Genomic DNA, 26,605 nt, shown 5'->3' on the forward strand with positions numbered 1-26,605 from the left:
AAGGAAAATTAGGAGAAACATCAGGGCATAAAGGCGCCAGAAGAAATAATATAAAAAGGGAGCTGCCCAACAAAAAATAAATTACGGGCGGGGTTGTGGACTCTCCCTGCCAGGAAGGAAAGGAATTTATCTAGTATTCCTTACTGTTGGGAAAACTATACCCAAGCTCCAGAGGATACTGAATGAATAACGGGAGGGAACAAAAAAAAATGCGGACCTTATTCTGAGGGCACCACAGCCTGCAAAACTTTCTCCTGAAAGCTGCTTCAGCCGAAGCAAACACATCAAACTTGTAAAATTTATAAAAAGTGTGTAAGTAGGACCAGGCAGCCGCCTTACAAATCTGATCCATAGAGGCTTTGTTCTTAAAAGCCCTGGAAGAAGCCACTGCTCTAGTGGAATGAACCGTTATCCTCTCAGGAGGCTGTAGACCCGCTGTCTCATAAGCTAAGCAGATGACACTTCTCAACCAGAAAGATAGGGAAGTCATAGTAGCCTTCTGCCCCTTACGCTTCCCCATATAGATGACAAACAAAGAGGAAGATTGTCTAAATTACTTAGTAGCCTGAAGATAAAACTTCAAGGCACGAACCACATCCAGATTGTGAAGCAAGCGTTCCTTTGGTGAAGAAGGATTAGGACACAAAGAAGGAACAACAATTTCTTAATTAATGTTACGGTCCGACACCACCTTAGGGAGGAACCTTAATTTAGTACGTAAAACCGCATTATCAGCATGGAAAACAAGACAAGGGGAGTCGCACTGTAAAGCAGAAATCTCAGAAACTCTGTGCGCAGAGGCAATAGCCAGCAAAAAAAGAACCTTCCAAGATAACAATTTAATGTCAACAGTATGCATAGGCTCAAACGGAACCTGCTGCAAAACACTAAGAACAAGACTTAGGCTCCAAGGCGGAGCCCCAGATCTAAACACAGGTCTGATCCTAGTCAGAGCCTTAACAAAGGACTGCACATCCGGCAGCTCAGCCAATCTCTTGTGCAGTAACACCGACAGGGTCGATATCTGTCCCTTCAGGGAACTAGCAGATAGACCCTTCTCCAGTCCATTCTGCAGAAAAGATAAAATTCTGGCAACCTTAACCTTATGCCAGGAAAAGCCACGCTCTTCACATCAGTACAAGTAAGTCCTCCACACTTTATGGTAGATACAACGAGTAACTGGTTTACGAGCTTGAACCAGTGTGTCGATTACACTCTTAGAGAACCCTCTCTTGGCTAAGACTATGCGTTTAATCTCTATGCAGTCAGCCTCAGATAATCTAGATTTTGATGAACGAAGGGACCCTGTATCAACAGATCTCTGCGACAAGGTAACATCCACTGAGGAGTTAAGGACATCCCCACCAGATCCGCAAACCACGTCCTTCGCGGCCACGATGGAGCAATCAGAATCACTGATGCTCGCTTCTGCTTGATGCGAGCTACCCCACGAGGAAGAAGCGGTAATGGAGGAAAAAGATATACGAGTCTGAACCTCCATGGTACTGATAGGGAATCTACCAATTCCGCCTGAGTATCCCTCGACCTCGACCCGTACCTGGGTATTGAGGCGGGATGCCATGAGATCTATCTCCGGCGCCCCCCCACTCGCTGCATATCTCTGCAAACACCTTGGGGTGGAGAGACCATTCCCCTGGGTGAAAGGATTGCCTGCTGAGGAAGTCCGCTTCCCAGTTGTCCACACCCGGAATGTGGATTGCTGACAGCGTACAACTGTGAGTCTCCGCCCACTCTAGTATCTGAGATACTTCTCTCATTGCCAAGGAACTTCTCGTTCCCCCCTGATGGTTGATGTAGGCAACCAAGGTTATATTGTCTGATTGGAATCTGATAAACTTGGATAAACCCAAAAGGGGCCAAGCCTTCAAGACTTTGAAGATTGCCCGGAGTTTCAAAATATTGATCGGAAGGGAGGACTCCTCCTGCGTCCACAGACCTTGTGCCTTCTTGCCACCCCAAATGGCTCCCCAGCCGGAAAGGCTTGCGTCCATGGTCACAATCTCCCAGGACAGTCTCAAGAAGCACGTGCCTTGGGACAGATGATCTGGACAGATCCACCAAGAGAGCGAGTCTCTCAACAGGTTGTCCAGCACAATCTGTTGAGACAGATCTGAATGGTCACCGTTCCATTGTCTCAGCATGCAAAAGTTGTAAGGGTCTGAGATGGAATCTGGCAAAAGGAATGTTGTTCATACAGGACACCATGAGTCCAATCATCTCCATACACTGAGCCACTGAGGGTCTCAAGGAGGCCTGGTGGGCAAGACATACAGAAGTTAGCTTGCAACGTCTCTGATCTGTGAGAAATATTCTCATGGATATGGAGTCTAATATTGTCCCCAGGAAATTGACCCTTGTACTTGGAATAAGAGAACTCTTTTCCAAGTTTATCTTTTATCTATGTGATTGAAGACGATTGAGAAGGGACTCAAAATGTTCTTCCGCTAGACGAAAAGATGGTGCCTCTACCAAGATATTGTTCAGGTAAGGCGCTACTGCAATACCTTGTGTTCTGGCAATGGCTAGAAGAGCCCCCAGAACCTTTGTAAATATCATTGGAGCAGTAGCTAGGCCAAACGGAAGAGCTATGAACCGGAAGTGCTGGTCCAGAAAGGCAAACCTCAGGAACTGAAAATGTTCCCTGTGTATCAGGACGTAAAGGTATGCACCCTTCAGGTCTATTGTGGTTATAAACTGTCCTTCCTGATCCAGAGGAAGAATTGACTGTATTGTCTACATCTTGAAAGAGGGCATACTTGGAAACTTGTTTAGGCACTTTAGGTCCAGAATTGGAGGAAAAGTTCCCTCATTCTTTGGAACCACGAAAAGGTTTGCATAAAACCCCAAACCTCTTTCTGCTGTAGGTACCGGGACAATTACTCCTAGAGAGGAGAAATCCTGTACGCAATCTAAGGAGGCAGCCCTCTTTTCTGGTCTTGTAGACAGACTGGAGAGTAGGAATCTGCCCCTGGGCAGATGAGACTTTAATCCTATCCTGTATCCTTGAGCTACAACCCCAAGGATCCTCTACATCCTGGAACCAAGCATCGGAAAAAAGAGACAGTCTGCCCCCTACTCGATCTGATCCCGGATCGGGGGCCGCCCCTTCATGCTAATTTGTTCTTGGCGGGCTTCTTAGTCTGTTTGGACTTATTCCAGGACTGAGCCGGCTTCCAAGTACTCTTGGGCTGCTCGAACTTGGATGAGGATAACTGTCGTTGTGATTTGTCAGAACAAAAGGAACGAAAATTAGACGAATGCCGTCCCTTAGGCCTATTTTTCTTATCCTCTGGTAGGAAGACACCTTTCCCTCCGGTAACCGTAGAAATAATCGAGTCCAGCCCTGGACCGAATAAAATCTTCCCCTTAAAAGGAAGAGAAAGGAGTCTGGATTTAGAAGTCATATCTTCAGACCAAGACTTCAACCAGAGAGCCCGGCGGGCTAGGACCGCAAAGTCAGAAGCCTTTGCATTTATGCGAATAATCTACCTATTTGCATCACAGATGAAAGAATTAGCAATTCTCAGAGCCTTAATTCTCTCCTGAATATCCTCGAGGGGAGTCTCCACCTCAATGAGGTCCGACCTAGTGTCGCACCAGTAGGTAGCTGCTTCAGCAACCGCGGCTCCAGCTGTCGCCGGTTGAAATAAAAACCCTGTATGTTGAAACATCTTCCTCAGAAAGGTTTCCATTTTCTTATCCATAGGCTCTCTAAAAATGAACCATCCTCCAGAGGGATAGTAGTACGCTTAGCCAGCGTAGAAATAGACCCATTCACCTTAGGGATGGAGCCCCACAAGTCTAATTGAGAGTTAGGGACCGGGAATAATTTTTTAAAAGTAGACGAGGGGGAAAAAAGTTCCTACTCTTTCCCATTCGCTACTAATAATGTTCGCATCTTAACTGGCACAGGAAAAGTCAGAGAGACCTTCCTGTTTTCATAAACCCTGTCTAATTTAGGGATCTTAAGTACCTCAGGGAGTGTAGCCTCTGGAACCTCTAGCTAGACAGAACCTCCTTTAATAAAAAACGCAGATGCTCAATTTTAAATCTAAAGGAGGGTAAGGCACTCAGGGCCGCAGACACTGCTGATTGTAACTGCGTGGTAAAGTCCGCCGGAAAAAAGCCCCTTCCAGATGAAGGATTAGTTGACCCGCGGGGAACTGCATGTAGAGCGGGTAGTGTAGAAAGGGTAGTAATCTCTCAGGATCCAGATACCTAAGAGGTAGATGGCTCAGAGGGACTAATAGCGCTATGAGTATTAGCAGGCTCGTCTCCCTTCTGAGACTTTAAACAGTGCTTAGGCAAATGGCACAAAATTGAGTAGGTGGGCACACCACGGCCTCCTCACAATATAAACAGGAATTATTAATGAGTACAGAAGGAGCGGAACCTTCTAATGTAGTATCTGAGTCCTCCATAGCTAAGATATATTCACAGAAGGACAGAAAAAAAGTAAACGCTTTTATTAAAAAACAGAATTTATGTTTACCTGATAAATTACTTTCTCCAACGGTGTGTCCGGTCCACGGCGTCATCCTTACTTGTGGGATATTCTCTTCCCCAACAGGAAATGGCAAAGAGCCCAGCAAAGCTGGTCACATGATCCCTCCCAGGCTCCACCTACCCCAGTCATTCGACCGACGTTAAGGAGGAATATTTGCATAGGAGAAACCATATGGTACTGTGGTGACTGTAGTTAAAGAAAATAAATCATCAGACCTGATTAAAAAAACCAGGGCGGGCCGTGGACCCGACACACCGTTGGAGAAAGTAATTTATCAGGTAAACATAAATTCTGTTTTCTCCAACATAGGTGTGTCCGGTCCACGGCGTCATCCTTACTTGTGGGAACCAATACCAAAGCTTTAGGACACGGATGAAGGGAGGGAGCAAATCAGGTCACCTAAATGGAAGGCACCACGGCTTGCAAAACCTTTCTCCCAAAAATAGCCTCAGAAGAAGCAAAAGTATCAAACTTGTAAAATTTGGTAAAAGTGTGCAGTGAAGACCAAGTCGCTGCCCTACATATCTGATCAACAGAAGCCTCGTTCTTGAAGGCCCATGTGGAAGCCACAGCCCTAGTGGAATGAGCTGTGATTCTTTCGGGAGGCTGCCGTCCGGCAGTCTCGTAAGCCAATCTGATGATGCTTTTAATCCAAAAAGAGAGAGAGGTAGAAGTTGCTTTTTGACCTCTCCTTTTACCGGAGTAAACAACAAACAAGGAAGATGTTTGTCTAAAATCCTTTGTAGCATCTAAATAGAATTTTAGAGCGCGAACAACATCCAAATTGTGCAACAAACGTTCCTTCTTTGAAACTGGTTTCGGACACAGAGAAGGTACGATAATCTCCTGGTTAATGTTTTTGTTAGAAACAACTTTTGGAAGAAAACCAGGTTTAGTACGTAAAACCACCTTATCTGCATGGAACACCAGATAAGGAGGAGAACACTGCAGAGCAGATAATTCTGAAACTCTTCTAGCAGAAGAAATTGCAACTAAAAACAAAACTTTCCAAGATAATAACTTAATATCAACGGAATGCATGGGTTCAAACGGAACCCCCTGAAGAACTGAAAGAACTAAATTGAGACTCCAAGGAGGAGTCAAAGGTTTGTAAACAGGCTTAATTCGAACCAGAGCCTGAACAAAGGCTTGAACATCTGGCACAGCGGCCAGCTTTTTGTGAAGTAACACAGACAAGGCAGAAATCTGTCCCTTCAGGGAACTAGCAGATAATCCTTTTTCCAATCCTTCTTGAAGGAAGGATAGAATCCTAGGAATCTTAACCTTGTCCCAAGGGAATCCTTTAGATTCACACCAACAGATATATTTTTTCCAAATTTTGTGGTAAATCTTTCTAGTTACAGGCTTTCTGGCCTGAACAAGAGTATCGATAACAGAATCTGAGAACCCTCGCTTCGATAAGATCAGGCGTTCAATCTCCAAGCAGTCAGCTGGAGTGAAACCAGATTCGGATGTTCGAACGGACCCTGAACCAGAAGGTCTCGTCTCAAAGGTAGCTTCCAAGGTGGAGCCGATGACATATTCACCAGATCTGCATACCAAGTCCTGCGTGGCCACGCAGGAGCTATCAAGATCACCGACGCCCTTTCCTGATTGATCCTGGCTACCAGCCTGGGGATGAGAGGAAACAGCGGGAACACATAAGCTAGTTTGAAGGTCCAAGGTGCTACTAGTGCATCCACTAGAGCCGCCTTGGGATCCCTGGATCTGGACCCGTAGCAAGGAACTTTGAAGTTCTGACGAGAGGCCATCAGATCCATGTCTGGAATGCCCCACAGCTGAGTGACTTGGGCAAAGATTTCCGGATGGAGTTCCCACTCCCCCGGATGCAATGTCTGACGACTCAGAAAATCCGCTTCCCAATTTTCCACTCCTGGGATGTGGATAGCAGACAGGTGGCAGGAGTGAGACTCCGCCCATAGAATGATTTTGGTCACTTCTTCCATCGCCAGGGAACTCCTTGTTCCCCCCTGATGGTTGATGTACGCAACAGTTGTCATGTTGTCTGATTGAAACCGTATGAACTTGGCCCTCGCTAGCTGAGGCCAAGCCTTGAGAGCCTTGAATATCGCTCTCAGTTCCAGAATATTTATCGGTAGAAGAGATTCTTCCCGAGACCAAAGACCCTGAGCTTTCAGGGATCCCCAGACCGCGCCCCAGCCCATCAGACTGGCGTCGGTCGTGACAATGACCCACTCTGGTCTGCGGAATGTCATCCCTCGTGACAGGTTGTCCAGGGACAGCCACCAACGGAGTGAGTCTCTGGTCCTCTGATTTACTTGTATCTTCGGAGACAAGTCTGTATAGTCCCCATTCCACTGACTGAGCATGCACAGTTGTAATGGTCTTAGATGAATGCGCGCAAAAGGAACTATGTCCATTGCCGCTACCATCAACCCAATCACTTCCATGCACTGAGCTATGGAAGGAAGAGGAACGGAATGGAGTATCCGACAAGAGTCTAGAAGTTTTGTTTTTCTGGCCTCTGTCAGAAAAATCCTCATTTCTAAGGAGTCTATTATTGTTCCCAAGAAGGGAACCCTTGTTGACGGAGATAGAGAACTCTTTTCCACGTTCACTTTCCATCCGTGAGATCTGAGAAAGGCCAGGACAATGTCCGTGTGAGCCTTTGCTAGAGGAAGGGACGACGCTTGAATCAGAATGTCGTCCAAGTAAGGTACTACCGCAATGCCCCTTGGTCTTAGCACAGCTAGAAGGGACCCTAGTACCTTTGTGAAAATCCTTGGAGCAGTGGCTAATCCGAAAGGAAGCGCCACGAACTGGTAATGTTTGTCCAGGAATGCGAACCTCAGGAACCGATGATGTTCCTTGTGGATAGGAATATGTAGATACGCATCCTTTAAATCCACCGTGGTCATGAATTGACCTTCCTGGATGGAAGGAAGAATAGTTCGAATGGTTTCCATCTTGAACGATGGAACCTTGAGAAACTTGTTTAAGATCTTGAGATCTAAGATTGGTCTGAACGTTCCCTCTTTTTTGGGAACTATAAACAGATTGGAGTAGAACCCCATCCCTTGTTCTCTTAATGGAACGGGATGAAACACTCCCATTTTTAACAGGTCTTCTACACAATGTAAGAATGCTTGTCTTTTTATGTGGTCTGAAGACAACTGAGACCTGTGGAACCTCCCCCTTGGGGGAAGTCCCTTGAATTCCAGAAGATAACCTTGGGAGACTATTTCTAGCGCCCAAGGATCCAGAACATCTCTTGCCCAAGCCTGAGCGAAGAGAGAGAGTCTGCCCCCCACCAGATCCGGTCCCGGATCGGGGCCAACATTTCATGCTGTCTTGGTAGCAGTGGCAGGTTTCTTGGCCTGCTTTCCCTTGTTCCAGCCTTGCATTGGTCTCCAAGCTGGCTTGGCTTGAGAAGTATTACCCTCTTGCTTAGAGGACGTAGCACTTTGGGCTGGTCCGTTTCTACGAAAGGGACGAAAATTAGGTTTATTTTTTGCCTTGAAAGGCCGATCCTGAGGAAGGGCGTGGCCCTTACCCCCAGTGATATCCGAGATAATCTCTTTCAAGTCAGGGCCAAACAGCGTTTTCCCCTTGAAAGGAATGTTAAGTAGCTTATTCTTGGAAGACGCATCAGCCGACCAAGATTTCAACCAAAGCGCTCTGCGCGCCACAATAGCAAACCCAGAATTCTTAGCCGCTAACCTAGCCAATTGCAAAGTGGCGTCTAGGGTGAAAGAATTAGCCAATTTGAGAGCATTGATTCTGTCCATAATCTCCTCATAAGGAGGAGAATCGCTGTCGACCGCCTTTATCAGCTCATCGAACCAGAAACATGCGGCTGTAGCGACAGGGACAATGCATGAAATTGGTTGTAGAAGGTAACCCTGCTGAACAAACATCTTTTTAAGCAAACCTTCTAATTTTTTATCCATAGGATCTTTGAAAGCACAACTATCCTCTATGGGTATAGTGGTGCGTTTGTTTAAAGTGGAAACCGCTCCCTCGACCTTGGGGACTGTCTGCCATAAGTCCTTTCTGGGGTCGACCATAGGAAACAATTTTTAAATATGGGGGGAGGGACGAAAGGAATACCGGGCCTTTCCCATTCTTTATTAACAATGTCCGCCACCCGCTTGGGTATAGGAAAAGCTTCTGGAAGCCCCGGCACCTCTAGGAACTTGTCCATTTTACATAGTTTCTCTGGGATGACCAACTTGTCACAATCATCCAGAGTGGATAATACCTCCTTAAGCAGAATGCGGAGATGTTCCAACTTAAATTTAAATGCAATCACATCAGGTTCAGCTTGTTGAGAAATGTTCCCTGAATCAGTAATTTCTCCCTCAGACAAAACCTCCCTGGCCCCATCAGACTGAGTTCGGGGCCCTTCAGAAATATTAATATCAGCGTCGTCATGCTCTACAGTATCTAAAACAGAGCAGTCGCGCTTGCGCTGATAAGTGTTCATTTTGGCTAAAATGTTTTTGACAGAATTATCCATTACAGCCGTTAATTGTTGCATAGTAAGGAGTATTGGCGCGCTAGATGTACTAGGGGCCTCCTGAGTGGGCAAGACTCGTGTAGACGAAGGAGGGAATGATGCAGTACCATGCTTACTCCCCTCACTTGAGGAATCATCTTGGGCATCATTGTCATTGTCACATAAATCACATTTATTTAAATGAATAGGAATTCTGGCTTCCCCACATTCAGAACACAGTCTATCTGGTAGTTCAGACATGTTAAACAGGCATAAACTTGATAACAAAGTACAAAAAACGTTTTAAAATAAAACCGTTACTGTCACTTTAAATTTTAAACTGAACACACTTTATTACTGCAATTGCGAAAAAACATGAAGGAATTGTTCAAAATTCACCAAATTTTCACCACAGTGTCTTAAAGCCTTAAAAGTATTGCACACCAAATTTGGAAGCTTTAACCCTTAAAATAACGGAACCGGAGCCGTTTTGAACTTTAACCCCTTTACAGTCCCTGGTATCTGCTTTGCTGAGACCCAACCAAGCCCCAAGGGGAATACGATACCAAATGACGCCTTCAGAAAGTCTTTTCTAAGTATCAGAGCTCCTCTCACATGCGACTGCATGCCATGCCTCTCAAAAACAAGTGCGCCACACCGGCGCGAAAAAGAGGCTCTGCCTATGCTTTGGGAAAGCCCCTAAAGAATAAGGTGTCTAAAACAGTTCCTGCCGATATTATTATATCAAAATACCCAGATAAAATGATTCCTCAAGGCTAAATATGTGTTAATAATCAATCGATTTAGCCCAAAAAAAGTCTACAGTTTTAATAAGCCCTTTTTGAAGCCCTTATTTACAATCGTAATAAACATGGCTTACCGGATCCCAGAGGGAAAATGACAGCTTCCAGCATTACATCGTCTTGTTAGAATGTGTCATACCTCAAGCAGCAAGAGACTGCACACTGTTCCCCCAACTGAAGTTAATTGCTCTCAACAGTCCTGTGTGGAACAGCCATGGATTTTAGTGACGGTTGCTAAAATCATTTTCCTCATACAAACAGAAATCTTCATCTCTTTTCTGTTTCTGAGTAAATAGTACATACCAGCACTATTTCAAAATAACAAACTCTTGATTGAATAATGAAAACTACAGTTAAACACTAAAAAACTCTAAGCCATCTCCGTGGAGATGTTGCCTGTACAACGGCAAAGAGAATGACTGGGGTAGGCGGAGCCTGGGAGGGATCATGTGACCAGCTTTGCTGGGCTCTTTGCCATTTCCTGTTGGGGAAGAGAATATCCCACAAGTAAGGATGACGCCGTGGACCGGACACACCTATGTTGGAGAAAAAGGCACCTTTATAATCCCAATGGCTGGGGCACTCACCACCTCCTAGACCCAGTCAGCTAACAGTGAGAATACTCTCCTTAGGAGTGATGTCCGCAGCAGGATAGTAGGAAATGAAAAGACCGCACCTGGTCATGTGGAGCGTAGGACAGGACTTCCCCTGCTATGAAATAGGCGCCAAGCTATTATGAGCTGTACAACACTCAAAAACGAAAGTGAAACCTGTTTGTTCCAAGCCAAAAGCACACAGTCTATGAGCCCTAAAAACTCTCACATTAAAGCAGTTATAAATAACCCCTATCTGTTCAAATAATCTCTCTGAAGGAGATATTAACCCTTGATCCTATCGAGCATAAAGGACCCTGTATAGCAAAAGTGTAAATATAAACAGTCTTACCTCCAGGATCCATGCTGTGGAACAGGCACAGTCTCTCAAGTGCGACAGTCTTGCAGCGACACTTCTGACATGGACTTGAGTGTGTAACAGCAAGCAGTGAAACTCGTCAACACTGATTTCTCAGGAGCTGTTAGGCGACAGTCTGGATGGGTTTGAAGAAAAACTTTCCCTGCATCTCCAGACTCTAACTTTCATCAATACTCTCACTGAGAGGTTGACATGATTACTTAAACTCCAGTCCTTTCTTGAAGGGAACATACCCATTACAGGACTATCCAAAATCTTCTGACACTTCTCTGCCACCTCCTATAGTGACGAAAGGCAAAGAATGACTGGGGGATAGGGGAAGTGGGAGGGATATTCAAGCCTTTGGCTGGGGTGTCTTTGCCTCCTTCTGGTGGCCAGGTATTGTATTTCCCAACAGTAAGAAATTAAGTTGTCTATGAGTAAGGCAACTAGCCGAAACGCACAAGACCGCAGTTGTCCAGGGTCTACGTCATGTGTGTTATTCGGTGGATTCATTTACACTTTACCTGGGGAGGGCTGTGGATCTCACAAGGAGCAGCTCACTTTAAAACAGGGGACTGGTGGATAAGCACACATTTCACCTTGGAGGCCTGTGATATTTTCCACTGAGACAACATCTTTCTCTGACTGGCTGATAACTTATTGTCTATCCCTCTGCCAGCAGGACTGGACTGGTACCAAAAATAGACTCAGATAATTAAATGGATAGTTGTGTAAGCTAGGTAGCCATAATACACCAGAGCTCTTGTCCTGCAGCACCTCTGCTTAACAAACAGAAAATGTATTTTATGCTTTACAAAATAGGCAGCTTGTAACAGCTTTCCTATTGTTACCCATATTAAGAGAGGGTGGTGTATAGCAGCAAGGCCCACATAAGCGTCTGGACTGTATGCCCTATGGCCAGTCCTGGCCTGACTGTTAGGGTAGTACAAGGAGGAAATAGACCTCAAATCTGTTATAGGATCACTCTCAGCAACAAGTAGAGCTGTAATTCAAATTTTACCTCACACCATCAAGGATACAAAAGAAAAATCACTAAGGATTCATCAGAAGTGGGAGGGATTTAAAGTTCTTGTGTGTTGAGGCATCTATGGCCTCCTCCTCGGGGGGGGAGGGTTCACAAATTCCCCTTACCATTTCCTAGGATCCATTGCTGTGGTGATATAAATATAGAACTCACAATTAGCTGTGTTTACAATCAGTGGCTTAGGCCAACTTGGTTGCGATGTCCAATAGAAAAAAAAAAAAAAACAGTTAAAAATAACAAACAATACACAGGATAGTTAGCACTCACTTTTATACACACAGCTAGGATAAAAGCATAAACCTGAAGAGTTTGTTACAATATTTGGCCAAATGATGATAAGCCCAGGAACCATTCAAAGATCTCTTCTTACCTGGGTTCTAAGCTACAATCACACCTTAGCTCTCAACTAAATACACTGACAACGAACAAGGGTGTCACAACTATTTGTAATCTTTCCTAGACACATACAAAACCCAGAAGTGGACTGCACCCTCAAACCTGAGTGGGTACAAAGCCCATGAAACTATCAAAACTTACAGCCCTGGGTACTCACCAGCATTCACAGACAGTTGTGTTTGACTCAGGTAATTAACCTCAGCTCAACTACATTTAACATTTTTTCAGACCACAAAGTTACAGTACTGTGCAAATGTTTTATGCTGTCATTAGATTTGTTGTTTTAGCAATGGTATAATGAGCATATATAATTAACTCTCAGTCTCTTTATTTGAATACAACCAGAAAATACAGGATATTTGTATGCAGTATTAAAAAACTGAAACAAATCTGAAAAAAAGGCTTATTTAGGATAAAGTGTTAAGTATTTAGTGTGTCCTCCCCTTACACTTGAGCAACAGCAGGAACCAGACTCTTGTAAACCTAAATGGAATGGAACCCTAATTAAAGTGAAAGTCAATCCTAGCGTTTTTTGAAAAGCTAGGATTAACCATTGAAACAAATAAAGGTGACTATCATTCATGAAGTATAAAATACTTCATGCTGAAAGCTCCTTTACTTGTTTTAAGCGTTCGCCGTTCTGTGCTGCTCAGGCAGCCCATGGCAGAACGCTGTTCTGCAAGAGAGGTAACATTTTCACCTCTTAGCCAATACGTGAAAACGTCACCTCTTAGCAAACAGCGTTCTGCCATGGGCTGCCTGAGCAGCTCAGAACGGCGAACGCTTGAAACAAGTAAAGGAGCTTTCAGCATGAAGTATTTTATACTTCAAGAACGAGAGTCCCTTTTATTTGTTTCAATATTCAATCCTAGCGTTTCACAAATGTCACTGCTAACACCTGTATTTGTCCTACTATTTCATGTCAAAATGACTGCTCTGAAAAAGGTCTATTACACCAGGTTTGTGCAAGACATGCTTGAGCATTACATACACTTGTGGTATGAGTTTAATTCATTGGAAGCTCGCTAATAAGACCAACTTTCAATTAAATCATTCCATTCAAAATGCCAAACATAACAGAATTTTACAGATATAAAATCATACTTTTGCATCAGCAAAGGGAAATCAGCAAACAAACTGGATAGTGAAGATGTGGTATTGAAGCTGTTATAAAGACATTTGAAGAATCAGATGAGGTCAAGGACAACGGACTGGAAGGCCAAGATGAGACGTTTCTCAGAATTTCTTCTTTTAGAGCCTGAAAGAAGTACAGCAAGGACTTGGCTCAGCATCTGGCAGCTTTATCGGAATGCCAAGTTGACCCTTCAACAGTCCGAAGAAGCTTGATCAGGAATGGTCTTTGTGGAAGGGTAGCAGCTAAGAAACCACTTTTTCGGAAGGGGATAGGGTGAAAAGGCTAAAATATGCTTTGGGAATGGTTTTATTTCTCAGCATGATAACAATCCCAAGCACACTACTAATGCAGTGAAATCATATTTGGAGAGAAAAACAGCTGATAAAACACTGACAGTCATGGGCTGGCCTCCACAGAGTCCAGACCTGAATATTATAAAGGCAGTATGGGATCACCTGTACAGAAAAAGAAATAAAAGGCTACCTAAATCTAAAGAAGAACTCTGGGAAGTGCTGAAAGAAGCCTGGTATAATATACTAGAAGATTACTTCAGAAAACTTCAGGACAGTCTCCCCAAAAGAGTTCAAGATGTGCTTAGTGCCAAGGGAGGTCAAACTAAATACTGAATTTTGTATGAAGCCATTTTGTTCTGTTTTTTTATATATATATTTTGTGTATATATTTCCTGTTTGGATCTTAATAAAGAGACCTAAAATAAATATGGATGATCATTAAAACTATGCTAAAACAACAAATCTAATGGTGGCCTAAGACTTTTGCACAGTACTGTATGTGGAAATCATATTAACTCACCTTTGCCCATTTACTTGTCCTCTGCTTAATGTGACAAGCATTCCGTTCCTCGGCATACACACCTCCCACTAATGCTCCCATTGAGGTGCCACCAATCATGTCAACCGGAATGCCAGCCTCCTCCAAAGCTTGTATCATTCCAACATGTGCAAAGCCTCTGAAAACAGAAGACATTGTAGTAGGAAGCAGAGAGTGATTGTAAACAGAGGAGAATATTATTTTAAAAATGGATTTGATAAAAATGTGTGTTTATAAAATTGTATTTCTTACCTGGCTCCCCCTCCTCCCAGTACTAAAGCAATAGTGTTTCCCGTCAGAGCTCGGGCAAGACGTGAAAAGTCGCTGCGATGATCAGCTTTCTTATGCAGCACCTTGTTGTAGAGCTCTTGCTATGATGAGTAAAAATACAATATGGAAATGTAGATTCACGTTTTAATCAAAGAAGAAACAGTCTCATTCTTATTGTATAGCAAACATTAAAGGGGCAGTACATTCTCTCACATTGTAATGTATATAGAAGATCATGTTTTCTTTCTCAAATATCAGTTAATCTTAAAGGAAGTAAAAGTGTAAAAAGTCTAATGTATTAGAGGATTTTATTTTTTCACTGTTGCTTGCATATAAATATGCAAATGGATTAATTACATAGCTAAAGCCCAGAGCAGCAATGCACTGATGGTACTTAAATGAATACATCTGGTGAGCCAATCAGAAGAGGAATATGTTGTAGCCACCAATCACCAGCTAGCTCCCAGTAGTGCATTGCTGCTCCTGAGCCTACCTATATATGATGTTCAACAAATGATACCAAGAGAATAAAGTAAATTTGAATAACAAAAACATTTTTTTCAAATGGTATGCTCTATCTGAATTAATAATTTTGTCTTTCATGTCCCTTTAATGCTAAAAACTCACTGCTCCCCAAGAAATGTAAATTGAAAAAAAGTAATCACCAAAGTAGTGATAAAAGCATTTGTCCAACGCAAATTTTTAAGCATCAACGGTTCATTGCAGTATATTTCAACATCCATTTTATAGCTGTTATAACTCTCAGAAGTGCAAACAGGAAGTTAGCAACAAGACACTGAGGAGGCTGACCTCTGAGTTTATTTCAAATCCTTATACAAAAGCAGTCTGGAAGGTCAGCAAGACAACTGGATTTTGTATTGGTATAATGTGACCATTCACTTCTTTGCACATAAAACAAGTTCCACTGTGACGTGTACCGACATAAAAAAAAAAATCAACAACCCCTGAATTTTGCATATTGGGCATACTTGCAGGTGAAAGCTCCTGACCCCCCCCCCCCCCCTCTAGAATGGAGGTAATTTTTTGTTCTATCTAATGAGACTAAGTTACCCTAATTAAACAGACACACAATTATTTTACAAATATTTACAAAAACTGTTGAGCAAGTGTGTCTCTAAGTGTTGCTAGTGTTTCTCATTCGATATGTAAGATATTATGTATTGGGCACCTAACGCAACTATATAAGCTAAAGGTAGGAACGTCCACTAAAAAAATGTTGAAAAACATAGGTAAAGTGAAGCTCAGGGAATTTTGAACACAATATTGTCTTTGTAACAAAGTTCCCTCAGCTACCTCACAAATGAGAGTTAAATATCAGTATCTTCTCACAGACTAATCTCATCTCCCTAACATTTTAATCCACCAAAAACAGTTTAAACAGTGTGGCCTAGATCACAAATGTGCAAAAAGGCTCTATTGTGCTTTAAAATGCCTTGAGCGCTATCCATCCTAAAATTGATCAAGCGATAGTCTAGTGTGCACTTACATCTGCATGTCAGATAGCACAGGGGTGTTAAATTCCTCACAATATAGACTTTAGAGATGTTAAGGGAAGAAAATGAGCCAGCTCCTAAGCTTCATATTCCTGCTTTTTAAATAAAGATAGCAAGACAACGAAGAAAACATGATAATAGGAGTAAATTAGAAAGTTGCTTAAAATTGCATGCTCTATCTGAATCATGAAAGAAAAAAATTGGGTTTAGTATCCCTTAAGTATAGCATCTTTCATGAGAAATCACTCCTCTTTCCAAAATGGGGTTGCAAGCTCCTCCCTTTGTATGGCTATGGGTGCTTCATGGGGAGCACATTAAAGAAACTCCTTTTGCTTGCCAAACAACTCTCTAGCCTAGTTTGAGCAGGTGATCACCGTGGAATTTGTCTCTTTCAAATGAGGGGTCTCATTTTCCTCTAGTTAAATAAGAGGGATTTATAGTAACTGTGCAATAGTTACTCCCACCATAGACACTTCCCTCCTGACTAGTGGTGCAGGTTATTACCATTTTGCACGGTCATAACCTGAATCCTATATGGAAACGGTACCTTTCAAATGAAAAAGAGGTAAAGCAGAAGGGGGGTAGTTGATCCATTAGAGCTCCCTCTCAGCAAAAACAGCTTAGCTTAGAGATACATGGGACTCCTCTTTAAAAGAGCAGACTTTCCTATTTAAAATTAAGGGTCTCATGTTAATTGTGCGGGACCTGGGATATAGGCTCTGTGGGAGCCTCCTAATGCACAACTAGCAAAGGGAAAATGCCTCTGCCCCTGGGTACTTCCTCATTCTGTGTAATGATGTCACACTTATTAATATGCTTTGGTTACACCTCCTCATCAATTTTAATTCAAAAGATTATAAAGTGACATAGACCAAAGAGAATGTTAAGTATAGACGTGAAGTACTGAACAAGATCAATAATTTGCAAATAATAATTTTAGGGATGAAAAACATAGTTACCACTTTGTGTAGAGTTCTCCTTGTGAACATCCGCTGTGGACCACGAATATGAAAGTGTGATGATACCCAAGTCCTTATTTTGAGCCAATCCACAGTACCAGAGGGAAGAGAACTACCAGGATGATGCAGGAGAACCAGCTGTTTTTGAGCCTGGAATGGTGAGCTTTGGAGGAAAAGTTCTAACTGGATAGTGAAGAAAATATTTTTTTGTAGTGAGAAAAGGGGAAAAAATATTCTACTTTTCATAGCTGGTTAGGTCCCGACTACTATTGATATTACTATAAGAAATTACTCTGAATTCATCAAATATCTTACCAGCTTAGAATTATATCCCAATAAATCACCTCCCAGTTATTCCTCTTTAAAATAAACTGTACCCTGCAAGTTCACTATGTCAACTGTTCAACAATATAAAACACCATATTATGGATGAAATACGATTCAACACAAGTCCAGCATGTGACATCCTTGGTAACCAGCCTTAAGTCTTCCCAATAGAATATCAATCTAAACCCTTCATATCAAACTCGCAACTTAGACCTAAGTAATCTCTATATATATCATGGACAACAAACCCAAGAATGAACTTTCTTCAAGCACCTTATATGTATCACACTACTAAGCCTATTGATTCCTCATAAACTAAAATTGAAGTGAATTGTCTTTAAACTTAAAACTTTAGTTAGTATCTCAAAAAATATAAATAAGCAACTAAACATTGAAAAACAACTCTAAACTGCATAATGGCAAAGCCATGCATGTCTGCCATTTATGAATAAATAGAGGCTTTTACAACTATTTGTCTTATGACTGCAGTAGTTGTGTGTAAATAAATTAAGTGAGAAACCCAAAATTTGTGAAAAAAATTAACAATATTTTATATGATTGCATTTGATGGCTGAATGGCAGTGTGATATATAATAAAATTGGCCTAGATAAATACCTTTTGTTGTTTACTTAAAAAAAAAAATAAAAAAAAAAAATATATATATATATATATATATCTCAATTTTGAGAATTTGGGCAGTTCTGCTATACCAAATGAGAGTTATTCCATTGTATAATTTTAGACATAGCTGCAGATAAAGACCTTAAAATTATCAAAAAAATAATAAAGAAGACATAAATTATGCTTACCAGATAATTTCCTTTCCTTCTGTAGGAGGAGAGTCCACAGCTTCATTCCTTACTTGTGGGAAATACAGAACCTGGCCACCAGGAGGAGGCAAAGACACCCCAGCCAAAGGCTTAAATACTTCCCCCACTCCCCTCATCCCCCAGTCTTTCTGCAAGGGAACAAGGAACAGTAGGAGAAATATCAGGGTATAAAAGGTGCCAGAAGAACAATATAAAATGTAGGTCCGCCCATCGGAGTAAACGGGCGGCAGTAGTGGACTCTCCTCCCACAGATGGAAATTAAATTATCAGGTAAGCATAATTTATGTTTTCCATCATAATGGGAGGAGAGTCCACTGCTTCATTCATTACTTGTGGGAACAAATACCCAAGCTCTGGAGGACACTGAATGAACAAAACGGGGAGGCAAACAGAAGGCGGACCCTATACTAAGGGCACCACAGCCTGCAAAACCTTTCTCCTAAAAACAGCTTCCGCCGAAGTAAAGACATCAAATTTGTAGAATTTCGCAAAAGTATGTAAGGAGGACCAAGTAGCCTCCTTACAAATCTGCTCCACAGAGGCCTCGTTCTTAAAGGCCCAAGAAGAGGCCACAGCCCTAGTTGAGTGAGCCGTAATCCTCTGAGGAGGCTTATGTCCGGCTGTCTCATAGGCAAAATGGATTATGCTCCTCAACCAAAAAGACAGTGAAGTAGAAAGGGCCCTTTGCCCCCTACGCTTCCCCGAATACACAACAAATAACGACGAAGTCTGTCTGAAATCCTTTGTGGCCTGAAGATAAAACTTCAAGGCTCAAACCACATCAAAGTTATGAAGTAACCTCTCCTTAGACGAAGAAGGGTTAGGACACAAGGAAGAAACTACTATCTCCTGATTGATGTTATGCTCTGATACTACCTTGGGGAGGAAACCCCATCCAGTGCAAAGTACAGCCTTATCAGCGTGAAAATCCAGGTAAGGAATTGCAAGACCGCTAACTCAAAAACTCTGCGAGCCGATGCAATAGCCAGAAGAAATAGAACCTTCCAGGAAAGAATCTTAATGTCAAGCGCATGCATAGGCTCAAACGGAGCCCTCTGCAAGACCTTAAGAACCAAGTTTAAGCTCCAAGGAGGAGCAGAGGATCTAAGCACCGGTCTGATTCTAGACAAAGCTTAAACAAAGGACTGAATATCAGGAAGCTCTGCTAGCTTCTTGTGTAACAGAACCGATAAAGACGAAATCTGAACCTTTAAGGAACTGGCGGCAAGACCCTTATCCAGACCATCTTGGAGAAAAGCCAGAATCCTGGATACCCTAATCTTGTACCAGGGATATCCACGTTCCTCACACCAGGATAAATAGGTCCTCCACACCTTAGGATAGATGCGACGAGTTACCAGTTTCCTGGCCTGAATGAGATTATCAATCACTCTCTCCAAGAACCCTCTCTTAGCCAAGACTAGGCGTTCAATCTCCACGCAGTCAGCCTCAGAGAATCGAGATTTTGGTGGAGAAAGGGACCCTGAACTAGCAGAACTCTGTGACAGGGTAATCTCCATGGCAGAGATGACGACATTCCCACCAGATCCGCAAACCACGTCTTCCGTGGTCACGACGGAGCAATCAGAATGGTCCAAGCTTGCTCCTGTTTGATGCGGGCCACCACTCGAGGAAGGAGTGGCAATGGTGGAAAAATGTAAATTTGGTTGAACTCCCAAGGCACTGCTAAGGCCATCTATCAGCTCTGCCCGGGGGTCCCTGGACCGTGACCCTTATCTGGGTAGCTTGAAGTTGAGTCTGGACACCATGAGGTCTATCTCCGGTGTCCCCCATCTGTTGCAGATCCCTGCAAACACCTCGGGATGGAGAGACTATTCCCCCGGATGAAACGATTGTCTGCTGAGAAAATCCGCTTCCCAGTTGTCCACACCCGGATTGTGGATCGCTGAGAGCAAACAGTTGTGGGTTTCTGCCCATTCCAGAATCCGAGATACTTCCCTCATGGCTAGGGAGCTTCTCGTTCCCTCCTGATGGTTTATGTAAGCCACCAAGGTAATGTTGTCCGACTGGAATCTGATGAATCGGGACAACCTCAGGTGGGGCCAAGATCTCAGAGCGTTGAATATCGCTCGAAGTTCCAGAATATTTATTGGTAGAGTCGACGACTCTGGCACCCCAAACAGCACCCCATCCTGATAGACTTGCGTCCGTGGTCACAATCTCCCAGGATGTCCCCTGGGACAGCTGTCCCGGGAGGATCCACCAAGATAGGGATTCCCTCACTCGGTTCTCCAGAGAGATCTGTTGGGATAGATCCTAGTGATCGCCGTTCCACTGTCTCAACATGCATAACTGAAGAAGTCTGAGATGGAACCTGGTGAATGGACTAACATCTATGCTGGATACCATGAGCCCAATCACCTCCATACACTTGGCCACAGATGTCCTTGAGGAGGTCTGAAGGGCAAGACAGTTGGACGCAATCTTGGAACCTCTCTGATCTGTCAAGAATATCTTCATGGATATGGAATCTATTATCGTACCCAGAAATTCCACCCTGTTACTGGGGACCAGAGAACTCTTTCTTTCGTTTATCTTCCATCCATGGGAACGAAGGAGAAGAGCCCTTGAGTGGTCCTCCGCAAGACTGTAGGACGGAGCCTAGGCCAGGATATCATCATGGCTCATGCAACTGCGAGCAGCGCTCCCAGAACCTTCGTAAAGATTCTTGGGGCAGTCGCCAGACCAAACGGTAGGGCCACAAACTGGAAGTGTTGGTCCAGAAATGCGAATCTTAGAAACCTGAAGTGGTCCTTGTGGATTGGCACGTCAAGGTAAGCGTCCTTCAAGTCTATTGTCGTCATAAATTGCCCCTCTTGAACTAGGGGCAGAATTGATCTGATCGTCTCCATTTTGAAAGATGGGACTGACAGAAACTTGTTTAGACACTTAAGGTCCAGAATTGGGCAGAACGTGCCCTCTTTCTTTGGGACCACGAAAAGGTTTGAATAGTACCCTAGACCCTTTTCTGCTAGATGTACTGAAACAATTACTCTGAGAGAGGAGAGATCCCTCACGCACTCGAGAAAGGGATCTCTTTTCTCTGGCCTTGAGGATAGTTTTTACAGGAGGAATCTGCCCCTGGGCAGATGAGTCTTGAACCCTATCCTGTAACCCTGGGCGATAACCTCCAGAACCCAAGGATCCTGTACGTCTCTCATCCAAGCCTCTGTGAACAGAGATAGTCTGCCCCCTACGTGATCCAGAGACGGATTGGGGCCACCCCTTCATGCAGACTTTGTCTCGGCGGGCTTCTTGCTCTGCTTAGACTTGTTCCAGGAGTGAGCTGGCTTCCAAGATAACTTGGACTGCTCGGTTTTCGCAGCAGGCTGCTGGCGTTGAGACTTGTCTGAACGAAAGGGACGAAAAGTAGAGCCCTTAGTCTTGTTCTTCTTATCCTGCGGAAGGAAAGTAACCTTGCCACCCGTGACCGTGGATATGATAGAGTCCAGTCCTGGACCAAAAATAACCTTTCACTGAAAAGGGAAAGATAGTAGTCTAGACTTGGAAGTCATGTCAGCAGATCCCGACTTTAACCATAGAGCCCTGCGGGCTAGCACTGAGAAACCTGATGTTTTGACATTCAGGCGAATAACCTGCATGTTTGCATCACAGATAAAAGAATTAGCTACCCTTAAGGCTTTAATCTTTTCCTGTATCTCCTCAAGGGGAGTCTCCACCTCGACCATAGTTGATAATGCGTCACACCAATAGGTAGCCGCTCCAGCAACCGCAGTGATTGCCACTGCCGGTTGAAAAACAAACCCTGTGAGTTGAAACATATTTCTCAACATGGATTCTAATTTTTTATCCATGGGCTCCTTGAACAACGAACTATCCTCGAGGGGAATAGTCATACGTTTAGCGAGCATGGAGATAGCTCCATCCACCTTAGGAATGGCCCCCCATAGCTCGATCTGAGAGTCCAGAACAGGGAACAGCTATTTAAAACAGGTAGGAGGAAAAAAGGACGAGCCAAGCTTCTCCCATTCCCTCTTAATAATAGTAGATATCTTCAAGGGAACTGGGAAGATCTGAGGCACCACCCTGTCCTCGTAAACCCTATCTAGCTTAAGGATTGAAGGTTCCTCCGGAAGTTTCGGTTCCAGAACCTCCAACGTAGCAAGCACTTCTTTCAGTAAAAAGCGCAAATGCTCCATTTTAAACTTAAAATCTTGCTCCTCCGCAGCCGGTGGTTTAGAAGACGCCGATCCCGTCCCAGAGAGAGCGCCCTCCGAAGTATCGGAGACGTCCTCACCAGCGGATAATATATCAGAGACATCCAACGGAGCAGATGACCCCTGGGACGGAAGGCTATGTCTTTCCCTTCGCTTGCACTTTGCAAGACGTGGTAGGGCATGAAAGGCCTCAGAAACCGCTGTTTTCAACTGAGCAGTGAAGTCTGGCAGCCAAGAGGCCCCTCCCTCGGAAGGATCAGTAGGGCCCTGGGGAGCAGCATGTGTAATCGGAGATGAATGTAGAGAATGCACCTCGCAGGACAGAGAGCCCTCAGAGGTGGATGGCTCAGTAGTACTAAATATCTTATTACTTTTAGACATTGCAATATTGTCAAAGCATGTGGAACACAGTTGAGCAGGCGGATCAACCTGCACCTCCTCACAATAAATACAGGTATTAGGTTTAATTAAAGAGGGAGTATTCTCTAACATATCAAAGTCCTCCATAGCTTATGCCTTTAATACGGACTAGATAGATTAAATGGCACCTTTATACACCAATGGCCAGGGCACTCACCACCTCCTATGACCCGGACAACAGAGAAACCGTTACGTCTCCCGCATGTGCCGATCAGGAAAGAGGAAGTGGAAGAGGCCACACCCAGTCACATGGAGTGCCATGCAGGACCGCCCCTGCATTATCGAGAAAACGCATCAAAAAAGTCTGCGCCGATCTCTGACTGTTCACACATTACTAGAGCCTCATCTCAGACATGAAGCAGCATCAAACACAATAAAGATATTATGCATAATCCCCCCTGTCCAATAATCCCTCTTCCAGGGATATTAACCCTTGATTCTATACAGATAAAGGAGACACACTGTGACCCTGTCTTCATGCGTTATCATATGTGTATAAATGAAACAATCTTACCAGAATCTATGCCGTGGAACAGGAACACGGCCCTTCAAGTGTGACAGGTTAGTAGCATTGGTCCTGACATGGACTTGAGTGCATAAAGCAGGCAGAGAAACTCGTCAACGCTGATTGCTTAAGGAGCTGTTAATCATGAGTCGGGATGGTTTTGCAGAAAGAACTCTCCCTGCATCCCCGAACTCTAACTTTCACCCACCCATGCTCTCACTGAGAGGCTGACAGGGTTACTTAAAACTCCAGTCCCATTTCGAAAAGTACTACCTTCCATAAGAGACTACTCCAATCTTCCGACACTTCTCTGCCAACCTCCTGTGACGAAAGGCAAAGAATGACTGGGGGATGATGGGAGTGGGGGAGGTATTTAAGCCTTTGGCTGGGGTATCTTTGTCTCCTCCTGGTGGCCAGGTTCTTAATTCCCACAAGTAATGAATGAAGCAGTGGACTCTACTCCCATTAAGATGGAAATTGAATGTTTTTTATGAATCCTAAAGGGAAGATTTGGGGTTTTCTGTCCATTTAATTATGCATAGTAAAACAACTTTGCAAAATACTTTCATTATTTGATTTTAACCTCCTTTCTTGTACAATTAGTCTGAAAATTTAGGATTTCCCAGTCCTGAAAACTGAAAGAGCACATGGTAGCCACATATCTCTCCCTAATTTGCAATTTGTTTTCTTATCATTTCTGTTGAAGCTAAACAATGAAAGTGGCAAGCCTGTCATCTCCAAACTCATAACAAAGACTCATCTAAAAATATATATCTCTGGACTTCAAATAAGGAAAGTGGTCGGTGGAGTTTGCCATGGACAATTGAAGCAACAAAGGTGTTAATCTGTTCAAATACAGTTCAGGCCTTGCTGATGTGTTAATCCCTTGAGTGCTAACGACGGCTCTGAGCCGTTGCAGAGTTTCCCACTCTGGTGCTAACGACGGCTCAGAGCCTTCGCTAGCACTCTCCCACCTTGAGGGAGATCTGGGGGCTCCCACCTGCTCCTACCCCGGCGATCGGGCTTGTATAGTGACATAAATTGCTGGGGCTTCACCTTATGCGTGATGACAATGTTAAGTATAGGAAAAGGGGGCATGCTGCTTAGAAGCCTGTATCTCAGGCATCTAAGCAGCTAGAGACCCCCAAGACCCAAAAAGAAAAGAAAAAAAGTTAAAAAAAAGAAAAAAAACCTTTGAACAGCTTAGCACCCAGGTGGGAAAGTGCCTAGCACTCAAAGGGTTAAACACATTTCCCATCCCTATAATAAGGGAGAGGTAGGGCAGTACACCAAAGGTGAAGCAGCTAGAAATTAGAGAAGTTAAAACTTACTGTTTATTAAATGTATTTAAAAGTAAAGAGCAATAGCAATATATCAGTATTGTGATACATTACCACCTTCTGACACATTTTGCATTGTGCTTTTTCAAAGATCACTATACTAATGTGTTAATCTATTGGAAGACTGCAGAACAATATTTGAATTACAGTGTTTACTGTCCCTTTAAGATCTACGTGTTTAGATTCCACCCTTTTAGAGATCCTAAGAGATTCACCTTACCTTAAAGGGAGGGTCTACTCCAGAATTTGCATTGTTTAAAAAGATAGATAATCCCTTTATTACCCATTCCCCAGTTGTGCATAACCAACACTGTTATATTAATATATTTTATACCTCTGTGATAACCTCTGCAGACTGCCCCCTTATTTTAGTTCTTTTGACAGACATGCATTTTAGCCAACCAGTGCTGACTCCTAGGTAATTCCACATGTGTGAGCACGTTATCTTTATGGCGCACATGAACTAACGCCCTCTAGCTGTGAAAAACTGTAACAATGCCTTGAGATAAGAGGCAGCCTTCAAGCTCTTAAAAATTAGCTTATGAGCCTACCTAAGTTTAGCTTTCAACAAAGAATACCAAGAGAACAAAAGAAATTTGATGATAAAAGTAAATTGGAATGTTGTTTAAAATGGCATGCCCTATCTGAATCATGAAAGTTTAATTTTGACTAGACTGTCCCTTTAAAGCTAAGTCAAATCTTTCCAGTAAACCTCTCAGGTCAAAAATTGAAGTCACATCTAAGTCCCTAAAGTCCCATTTTACTTACCTCCCCTAGTGCGGGTTTCTCCTCTCCTAATCCCACTACTAAAATGCAATCTGCCTGTCGGACACAGCGTACAGTCCATGGTGTAAGGGAATGCTCTGCCTGGTACAGAACAATTCGGTGGAGATCTTCCTGTTGGGCCAGACAGTTAGATAGCTGGCATTCATGGGTACTACAAAAGAAGACAAAATGCAACCCGTAATATACGTAAGATATTTATATTTAAAAAAAATATGTCACATGTATGTTGTTATATCTTCAAAACACACTGGAAAAGCATTGCATGTTACAAACCTTTCTAGTGCATATGCTCCAAGTCTTGCCCGGATAATGTCACTTGTTAGAACCAGAGTTGGTCCTGGAAAATAGAGAGCTTCCTTAATTTAAATTGAACCTAATAGTGACCACCAGCACATTGTTCTGTTAATATTCTTAGGGATCTTACCTATGGCATCTAAAGCATGTTTCAACTCAAGGGTAAAAGCAGTAAGAGGAACATTGTTGCTTATAGGTAAGACGCATACTGTGCAGAGATTACTGACTGGGTTACTGGTATCTGAAAAAATAAAGTGGGGTGCAGGTTAAAAAGTAATGATTCGTTTTGTATTCCCCTGGTTTTTGATGAGCCCCAGATATGCTTACTCTGTGATTGCTGAAGATTTCCCAGAATTTTTTGGCTTAAAATATGAATCAGTCTTGTTACCACCTGCAGAAGGCAACAGGAAGATGGGTTATACTTACTAGAAAAAAAAATAATGAATAAACAAATTATTTTGACAACATCCCCTCTTCCAATTCATAAGCAGTTTATAGCTCTGGCTTTTGGCTTCCTTGTCTATTCTAGCCCATAGAGCCGATTTATCAAGGGCCGAATGCCCCTGATGCCCTGTTTCCTGGCGAGCCTTCAGGCTCGCCGGAAACAGCAGTTATGAAGCAGCGGCGCTCCTTAAAGGGACAGTATACACTCATTTTCATATAACTGCATGTAATAGACACTACTAAAAAGAATAAGATGCACAGATACTGATATAAAAATCCAGTATAAAATGGTTTAAAAACGTACTTAGAAGCTTTCAGTTTAGCTCTGTTGAAAAGGTAGCTGGAAAGCCCACTGCAAGTGGGAAATAAGACACTCCCCCTTCTTTTGCATATGAAAAGACCCTTTACACAAACAGGAGCAAGCTGGAGAAGGTAGCTGACGGTATTCAAATAAAACTTTGAGGCTTGGTTAGGAGTCTGAAAATCAGAGCAATGTTATTTAAAAATAAGCAAAATTATACATTTAAAAAAAAAAAAAAAACTT

The 26,605-nt window shown here is 43.2% G+C and overlaps 1 protein-coding gene across 3 annotated transcripts in view; it reads right to left on the reverse strand.

Moving 5' to 3' along the window:
- Nucleotides 1-26,605, reverse strand: part of LOC128663560 (patatin-like phospholipase domain-containing protein 6) — a 453,640-nt gene that overhangs the window by 109,008 nt on the left and 318,027 nt on the right. For all 3 annotated transcript variants that reach the window (XM_053717940.1, XM_053717939.1, XM_053717938.1), the window contains 7 exons: nucleotides 25,945-26,008; nucleotides 25,748-25,858; nucleotides 25,597-25,660; nucleotides 25,306-25,474; nucleotides 16,916-17,098; nucleotides 14,425-14,543; nucleotides 14,155-14,311 (listed from right to left, as the gene is read on the reverse strand). In XM_053717940.1, coding sequence (XP_053573915.1) covers nucleotides 14,155-14,311; nucleotides 14,425-14,543; nucleotides 16,916-17,098; nucleotides 25,306-25,474; nucleotides 25,597-25,660; nucleotides 25,748-25,858; nucleotides 25,945-26,008 — 867 coding nt within the window. The remainder of the gene's footprint in view (nucleotides 1-14,154; nucleotides 14,312-14,424; nucleotides 14,544-16,915; nucleotides 17,099-25,305; nucleotides 25,475-25,596; nucleotides 25,661-25,747; nucleotides 25,859-25,944; nucleotides 26,009-26,605) is intronic.

This window comes from Bombina bombina, chromosome 6 (assembly GCF_027579735.1).
Source record: "Bombina bombina isolate aBomBom1 chromosome 6, aBomBom1.pri, whole genome shotgun sequence".
NCBI classification, from domain to species: Eukaryota; Metazoa; Chordata; class Amphibia; order Anura; family Bombinatoridae; genus Bombina; species Bombina bombina.